A 10,000-nucleotide genomic window follows, 5' to 3' on the forward strand; every position below is an offset into this window, starting at 1 on the left:
AATATATATTTATATATAAATAAAATAAAATAAAATAAAAGGAAAATATATTATAATTTTATATATATATAAAATTTATGGGTATACATCATATATATATTTATATACATATAAACTAAGTTTTTATTCCTTTTTTTTTTTTTTTTTTTTTTTTTCTCTTATTTTTTCTTTTGCTTTATGCATTTATATAATTTTTATATTTAAATAAATAAATAAATATATATATTTATATTTATACCTTTAAATTTAAAATTTTTTTTTAAATGCTATATTATCGTTTTGTTTATAACAAATATTAATTGTAAATATATAGATGTAAACAGAAAGCAGAAATTTTATGCCTTATATATTTTCTCAAATATGTATAGTAAAAATATATTTATTCAGCATACATATAATATATATAATATATAATATATATATATATATATTTATATTAAATATGTTTATTTTATTTTATTTTTCTATAATTTATAAATAAAATTATACACAGTTTATTTACATTTTTTGTATTATGATGCATTCTATATATTTATGGAACAAGCCTTATAAATAGTTTGTAATTAAAATAATATTTATATTAAGATATATGTGTGTTTTGTTTTCTTTTTTATAAGAAATAATGTAGTTATTTTTATAATATTTATTATCCATATTTCTGTTTTGTTTATATAGATATCTTGTCATTTGTACATTAGTTTTTTATGCATGATAAATATATATATATATATATATATATATATATATTACATACCTTGCTACCAATTAATTTATGAATATACGAATAATCCCTAATGTACATAACCTATATCAGAATTTATAACATGTATGTATATATATATATATATATATATGTATAGTTTGGCATTCATATTATGATATATATATGTATTAACAGAACCTTTTATTTTTATATAGAAATATATTTATATATTATAGCATGAACAAAAATTTTTTGTATTAAGAATAAATAAATAAGTAAATATGTATGTATATATATATATATATATATATTGTGCATGTAGATGTAAATATTCTATAATTCACATATTTTTTCTCTACAATCTTCAATAAATAAATATATATATATATATAACAATTTTTATATATGTGTTAAATTTTTTTCTTCTTTTTTTTAATATCTTTTTATGTGTTTCCACGTGTACAATAGAGAAAGAAAAAAAGAAACGTAAGAAAATCTACAATTTCATATATAAAATATGTATTATTTAATTTTTTTTTTTTTTTTAACTAATAGAAAATATATACATATATATAATAAAACAATGAAGTGTATTTGTAAAGTATTAATTATATATATTTTGTATGTTCCTAATATTTTAAAAAATATATATGATACTGTCTAATAATTAGTTATATAAATTTATAAACATTTTGAAATGTATTACTACCATTATATGGAATATATATTTATACATATACATCATTAATTTTTTAAAAAAACGAAACATAATTTTTTTTTTTTTTCTTTTATCTTTTAATATCCCTTTTTTCTATTTTTTTAATATATATATATGTGTATGTGTGTATGTATGTATGTATATTTCTTTAATAGTTTTTTTATTTTCCTTTTTTTTTTCTTCTATATTGTAAAATATTATACCAGATGAACACAAAACATAATAATAGCGCACATTTTGAAAAGTTCCCATGCACAACTAATATTCCTTACAGTGTTCAGAATAACTTCAATTTAGAAAAAGATACATTAATAAAAAATTTTGAAGATAAGAATGAACATATAAATAAAAAGAGTTTTAATAAAAATTTGGGAAATTTAATATATAATATCTCAAAACTTATATTACATAATTCAGATAATAAAAATACTGACAGTAATAATATTAATAGCCAAAATAGTGATACTAAACATAATATAACCAATAACAAAAGCTGTAATAATAACACAACTAATCATAATACTACCAATCATAGTATAACCAATAATAATATTAACCCTAACGATAATCAAAAAAATAATCATATAAATAACTATAACGATAATCAAAAAAATAATCATATAAATAACTATAAAGATAGTCAAAAAAATAATCATATAAATAATCATAACGATAATCAAAAAAATAATCATATAAATAACTATAACGATAATCAAAAAAATAATCATATAAATAATCATAACGATAATCAAATAAATAATCATATAAATAATCATAACGATAATCAAATAAATAATCATATAAATAATCATAACAATAAGCACAACAATAAAAAAAACAGTAAAAGTAACAATAAAAATAACAATAAAAGTAACAATAAAAATAACCTTAATAGTAATATTACATGCAGTGAATACAATTTGCTCAGCACAAATAAAAAAAATCAAGATATCACACAAGCATTAGAGGAACACATAACATCAGTCACAATGAATAATATAGAAAGTAATAACTTTTTAGTGGGTGATGAAAATAATGGTTTTCATCAAGTTTTAAACAATTTAGATTATAATAAAAAGGAGAAGAACAAGAATTTTATTAACAACAAATGTAATAGTAATATACATATGAATAATATTGAAAACCAATTATATAATAATGTTACTAATATAATTCCAACGGTTTCCAAGAATAAATATAATTTATTTACAAATAACGAAGATTATCATCAAGAGAATACTAAACATAATGAAATATTATTTAGCAATTCAGTTAACTTTTGTAATATGCCAAATTATGAACAAGAAAAGAAAAAAAAAGAAATAGAAGGATCAGAAAATTATAAAATGAATGATGTATCTAAACATACTCAAATAAATTATATGTATAGAAATATAGATTATTCTAAAGAAAAGGTAGAAGAAGAATCTTTTGAAAAAAATGTTGCAAATTATGAAGAAAATGTACCTGAATTTATGAATGAATATAAATTATATAATGAAAAAGTGAAACATGATAATATAAATAATCAAATAATTAAAGAAATAAAAAAAAACAAAGGAAATTATAATTTTAAAAATATTGTAATAACAAATATTTTCCTTGGAAATATCCCACCAAATATCACAGAAGAAAGATTAAAAAATGTTTTAGAAATATTTGGTTATATAATTCATATTGAATATAAATGGTCTGTTGATAAATGGTCTTATGCTTTTGTATATTTCATTGATGAAAAATGTGCTGTTAATGCTGTCAACTTTTTAAATCAGAAAAAGTTTTTTGATAATTCACCTAATCATAAATTAATATGTTTTATTGTTTCCAAACAAATTCCTCATCAAAATACGATGCATTACAGTAAAGAAAACTTCTCCTTGTTAAAGGATGGACCACCAGGTACGCTACACAAAAATGAAATATAAAAATGTAAAATGTTTATAAGTGTGAATATATAATATGCACATTATATAAATTTTATTTAACACTATATATATAAATATATGTATATTTTAATATGTTTATATATATATATATATATATATATATATATATATATATTTTTTTTTTTTTTTTTTTTTTTTTTATTCAAGGCGCAAATTTATTTTTATATGGAATACCCCTAAAGTGGACCGAACTGAATTTAATACAGCTAGTAAATAAATACGGGCACGTTGTAGGTTTAAGAATTCCGTATATCAGTAAAGAGAATGACAAGAAACAAGGTAATAGAGGTTTTGGATTTGTTTCTTATGATAACAAAAAATCAGCTATAGAAGCCTTTGAAGAATTATCAAAAATGTATATACATGGAAAGCTTTTAAAGGTTCAGTTAAAGAATGGTGAAGAACATTTATTACCTGCAAAATTAAAAAATATTTATAATACAAATAAAAATAAATCAAAAGATGTTACAAACCTGAAAACCGCACAAAGTTTAGTTAGTACAACAGATACTTTAAATACGTTTAATTCTTTAACTTCAACTGAAGTAAAAAAGAAGCTTAAAAATAACAAGTGTTCAAATAATAATATGAAATCTTCCGTTTTTATTTCAAATAAAAATAGCAATAATAATAGTACTATATATAATAATGTTAATAATAGTAATACTCAACACCTTTCAATACCTGATACGAATAGCTCAAAAAGTTTATTAGAAAACGAATACAAAAATAAGTTTCCTTTAAACAATTCCAATAATTGCGATTCCGTTCCTAGTATATATTCAAAGATGTTTACAAATTATTCGGATAAATATGATCTAAGTGTTGTTACCACTGAACAAAATTTTCCTATGTATGCATCGAAATTACCACATAATAACGGCACCAATTTCTGTTTATCAAATGAATTGAATACAGGAGGAGAAATTTGTTCTTACACTCTCAATGAAAATAACTCATTTGAAGGAAAGGATACTAATAAAAAGAATTGTGGAAAACTGTTAAAGGAAACAGATGATATTAATAAAAACGAAACATTTTTTTTAAATAAAGAAAACAGAGAAAATAAATATAGTAATAATAAAGACATTAAAGGGGAACAAATAAAAACTCAAAATGATATGACATTATATAATAATATGGAAAGTAATATGATGACTTATAAAAATATGGAAGAAAATATGGCACCCAATAAAAACATGGAAACTACTTTTTCATACTTTAATATTTGCGATAATAATAATAATAATAGTAAAAGTAATTATAGTGACTCCAAAAAGATAAATCCAAATAATAATAGTAATAGTAATGGTAATAGTAGTAGTAGTAGTAATAATAATAATAATAACAATTTTGAAAACAGATGGGATAAAAATACGTGGAAAAAAACAAGCAATATACAATCAGTAGAAGAAAATAACAAACATGATAATACGTTTTTTAATTTCATAGATAAAATGGATACTACAAGATGCCAAGGAGGAAATATAAGAAGTAATAAATATTCAAATTATAATTACATAGAAGAAAAGAATTCTGAAAAAAATGAATCATCTAATTTAAACAATTTCAAAAACCAATTTGGTGCAACCCCGAAAAATCTCTTTTTTTTTAATAATTCAAATGAATCAGAAATTTCAAATATTAATATGTATAATAAATTTTTTGTTAATGAAAATAATTTATATTCAGTAGATGAAAAAAATGAAAGACATAATATACCTGCAGAAAAAAATATTGAGCTTACTATAAATAGAATAAGAAATGAAACGCCATCATCATATAATGAAAAGACAAAAAATATAAGTTCCTTTTTAAATGATATATGGTATAACAATGGTAATAATAATATTATTATGTATAACAAAAATAGTAATTTACATGATAATAATAATAATATTGTTCATAATAGCAATAGTATGCATTACCATATCAATGATATCCATAGCAATATGAAAAGAGATAATTATGCAAATAATAATAAGTGGAATAATAATATAAAGGGAAATAATTCATATGAATATAATTATAAAAAAGAAAATAATAATAATAATAATATGTTTTATTGTAATATAAATAATAATAATAATGATCATATGTCTGAAATAGAATTTAAACAATTAAATGGTATTATTGAAAAAAAGAAGGAATATTTAAATGCTGTTTCTAAAGAAGACCAAGAAGATTTGGATGATAAAGAAAATAAAACAACACAATATTTTAAAAATATGAAAATTTTGTTTACATTTTTAAATATATATGCAAAACAAAATTCATTAGATATAGATGATTTTTTTAATGATGAAAAAAATATGGACTTGTTTGAAATGTTAATTAATAAGAAACAATTTGATAAAAAAGATTTGGAATATGTATTTAATATGTTACAATTAAAAAATAAAGAAAAGGAAAAAATGAAAAAAGAAATATTAAATCATAATGAATATTTCAAGGAAAATTTTAACCATGATAAAGTAGTATATACAAGATCAAATACCAATATGCTTAATATGAATTATAACTGTTCCAATAGGTACCCTCAAGGTAACAATATTAATAGTAATCATAATATTGCTCAAAGGAATGAAAACAACTATTATGTGAAAAATAATGATGCACCATATGATTTAGATATAAATAACATAATATATACAAATAATAATTTTACAAATTTAGATAAATATGAAAATAGCAACTTCAATATGGAAATAAAAAAAATTAATGATATGAATGTATACGATAATAAGTTTATACCAAATGTTCAGAATAATGTCACTAAATATATGTAATATGATAATTAACATGTAAAAAATAATAATAATAATAATAATAAAATTTTTAATAAATATAGAAATATATGACATATGAATAATTTATATTATTATAACAAAACAAGCACATACTTATTACATGAAAATATTATATATATATATATATATATTTTAAATAATATAGTTATAAAAAATTCTTTGTATTAATTATTAATATTCATAATTGTTTATTAACCTTAAATGTCTAAATAGTTATTTTTAAAATAAACATACATATATTTATTATATATATATATATATATATATATATATCAATAAAGCTACATTAACTAGCTCTAATATTATTATTCTAATATAATATTTTATATATTTTGAAATAATATTATATATGTATGTCTTTGTTTCTTTTGCAAAATATTATATACATACATATTTTCATGTTTTTTCAGAATATTATATATATATATATATATATATATATGTATAATTTTTCTTTTCTTTTTTTTTTTTTTTTTAATCCTCTTATTGTTAATATAGATAAATAATGCATATCTTTTGTTATAAAATATATAGCCTAAATTATATGTGAACATATAATATTATAATAAACAAAATGAGTATATGTTAATATGTATATCATTTACATTGTGTTAATATTTAAATTATTTACAACGTTTTATTTAATAATTTTAAATGTTTTCATTTTAAATAATTTTTTTGAAATGCAAAATTTTGGTACACACAAAAAAAAAAAAGAAATTTATTAAATATATATTTTTTTTTAATAACATTTAATTTTTTTACATTTTCAAACAAATATTAACTTTTATGTTTTTAATTTGTATCATTTTGGAAAGAAAAAAAAAAAAAAAAAAGATTAAAATGTATAAACTAAGTTGTTCAAGGTTTAAATAAATATAAATAAACATAAATATATATATATATATATATATAGATATAATAAAATATTTGTCTTTTTTAATTATTTTCCACAAAAGTTCAAAGTACTAATCATTAGTGGATGAAAAGGTTACTTCTATAATATCTTTTGAATAGACAGATTTCCCTGTAGTGGTTTGAATAATTTTAGCAACGAAATTAAAATGTTCATTATTATTAACATATGTCACAAAACTATTTGAACCTGTTCCATCTTCAAATCCAAAATAATAAGACTTGGAACCAAAATAAGCTTTTCCTCCTTTTTTTAGATTTTTTTTGAGAATTTTTAAAATATGATAATAATTTTCTTTTCTATATAATATTTCATTTCCTAATATAAAATCAAAAGAGTTCAATTTTTTCTTTTGTAATTTCGAATTTAATTTATTCCATGGTTTATTAATAACATAACATGTTACTTTATCATTATTTATTTTCATGTAATGCTTATTTTCTTTTAACTTTTTCTTTTTAAGTTTCATCTTCAAATTCTTTTTTATATTTGGTAGTAAAACGTCATTAATAACTTCTTTATTTAATTCTTGGAAAACAACATTTCCATTATCTAATAACACTTTTATTCCAACTAAGCCATGTCCACAACCTAGAAAAATAAAATAAAATAATTATATACATGATATATATGCATATAATATATATATATATATATATATATATATATATATATATGCACTTCAAAATGTATAATATTCTTGCATTTAAATATTTAAAAAAAAAAAATATTAAGTCATCATACAACGTCAACATAATATTATATATACCTAATTCCAATACTTGCTTATTATTAAAATCGAACCCTTCCTTATGAAAAAATTTTAACATATCCCATGTACATTCCCATATTGTATATCCTCCTTCATAAATGTTGTGTTTAACTAACTTGCACTTTTTTTCTGAAGAAATGTTATGATTTTTTAAGATTATGGAACTTTGGACTTCTTCATTTTTTTTCTTTTTTTTTTCAAATTCACCATTCTCATTTAAATAATATACCTCATACATTTTTGAATTTTTTAAATATCTATATTTATATATAATAAAATAAATAGTTTATTTTATTTTCTTATTATTAGTAGTATATTTTAAAATCTTTTTAAAAGTTATTAAAAAAAAAATATATATATATTATATTATATATATATATATATGTATATATAAATTTATATGATGTTATCTAAATAAAACATTTAAACAAAAAAAATATATAAAATTAAAAAATATGATGAAATATATATAAAAACAAATAAAATATAAAAATTATAAATATTTATAGATATTTACAAATATTTACAAATAAATAAAAAAAAAGAGGGGAAAAATGAAAAGGTAGAAAATAATATTGAATTCATAAAAAAAATTAATAATAATAATATATAATAAATATTAAGATTCCATATTTTATACTATATTATATATTATTATGTATGCATGTAAAATATTACATATATAATACAAATATATATATATACATATATATATATATAATGAATACGAATTAATATTTGAATAAATGAAATATTTGTAAGTGCCAAATTTCATAAATTATCAATGAAAAATATATATGAAAAAATAAAAAAGAGCAAAATGTTTTTATAACATAATATTGGAAATATTTAAGGATTTGTGTTTCCCTTGCTTTGTTCTTGTATCATCACTCTGAAAATAAAAGAAAAAATATAAAATATATAACTTGTATATAGAAGAAATATATAAAAAATGTTTATATATATATATATGAATATATCTTTTGATTGCTACCTTTAAACTATCAATTATCAACCACTGATCACTATCTGAATTATAATCAGATGATATTTTAAATAAATTATTGTTTTTTTTCTTTTTTTCATCATTTGTATTTTTTTGCGTCTTTATAATTGAATCTTCTTTAAAACGAACAACCTTTTTAACCTGTTTTTTTTTTTCTTCATTATTAAGAAATAATTCATCACGCAAATAATTTTTTGGGGGTATTTTATTAATTTTCAAGTCTACGTCTTCCTTTTCATTTAAATATAATGATGATGAATTCATATTATTTAAGGTATCTAAAGAGATGTGGAAATAATATAATAAGCTAGCACACGTTGTTAGGAATGAAAGAAGTAAAATTATGAACACATTCTTTGACACATGTAATATAATATTCCACATGAAATATCTTTTACTAATTAAATTTGATAAATTAAAACAGAAAATATATATATTTATTATGGTAGACTCTAAACTTAAAGGAGCTTTTTCTATACATAATAATAATATGGGTAAAGATAAAATTTTGATAGAAATATTTTGAACAATTATACTGAATAAAAATAAAAAGGGACTCACATATGTATTCTTGTTATTATACAGAAAAATAAAACTAAATAATTTAAGTAAAATATTAAATAGAATAACTACCATGGAATAATTTTTGTAATTAAGTTTATTTGTGTACAACTGGAAAATTGAAATCCCAATTAATTTGGACGACCTATAATAAGGGGAAAATAACATAAATTTGGTATATACATTTCATATAAATTTTATATACGCATAATAGTATATTTTATATGATAAAAATATAAAGATAATAAATATAAATCGTATACATATATATATATATATATATATATATATTTTATATCCTTACTGTGATACGAGGGGAATGTAATTATTTAGAGAATGAGGCCAACTAAAATTCTGAACACCATATTTTAAAATGGAAAGTTTGGAATCAATAGCAGAATTAAATAATATTATAAAAAATATTGTTTTAAATAAATTTTCATTAAAAAATATTTTTTTTAAAATATTTATTTGGGATAATATATCTTCTGTATTTTTGACATGTACTTCATCACTTCCACTTTTGAATATAATATTACTCTGTATTTTTCTTTTATTATTTAATAAA

General features: G+C 18.4%; 3 protein-coding genes across 3 annotated transcripts in view; 1 reads left to right on the top strand and 2 right to left on the bottom strand.

Moving 5' to 3' along the window:
• Nucleotides 1–1,627: 1,627 nt before the first annotated feature.
• Nucleotides 1,628–6,156, top strand: PGSY75_1022000 (putative RNA-binding protein; the record flags this gene model as incomplete). Its single annotated transcript, XM_018785992.1, has 2 exons — nt 1,628–3,320; nt 3,515–6,156. 2 exons carry the CDS (start codon nt 1,628–1,630, stop codon nt 6,154–6,156), a joined length of 4,335 nt encoding a protein of 1,444 aa, XP_018641609.1.
• A 989-nt stretch (nt 6,157–7,145) lies between these two features.
• On the bottom strand, nt 7,146–8,103 carry PGSY75_1022100 (hypothetical protein; the record flags this gene model as incomplete). The annotated part of the gene is made up of 2 exons (XM_018785993.1): nt 7,146–7,684; nt 7,863–8,103. 2 exons carry the CDS (start codon nt 8,101–8,103, stop codon nt 7,146–7,148), a joined length of 780 nt encoding a protein of 259 aa, XP_018641610.1.
• A 588-nt stretch (nt 8,104–8,691) lies between these two features.
• PGSY75_1022200 (putative membrane protein) overlaps nt 8,692–10,000 on the bottom strand; it is a gene marked incomplete at both ends in the record, with an annotated part of 2,151 nt that continues 842 nt past the window's right edge. Inside the window, 3 exons of the mRNA XM_018785994.1 lie at nt 8,692–8,757; nt 8,860–9,577; nt 9,737–10,000. The exon at nt 9,737–10,000 is cut by the window's right edge and continues 842 nt beyond it. Coding sequence (XP_018641611.1) covers nt 8,692–8,757; nt 8,860–9,577; nt 9,737–10,000 — 1,048 coding nt within the window. The remainder of the gene's footprint in view (nt 8,758–8,859; nt 9,578–9,736) is intronic.

Source organism: Plasmodium gaboni, chromosome 10, assembly GCF_001602025.1.
Source record: "Plasmodium gaboni strain SY75 chromosome 10, whole genome shotgun sequence".
Lineage (NCBI taxonomy): Eukaryota > Apicomplexa > Aconoidasida > Haemosporida > Plasmodiidae > Plasmodium > Plasmodium gaboni.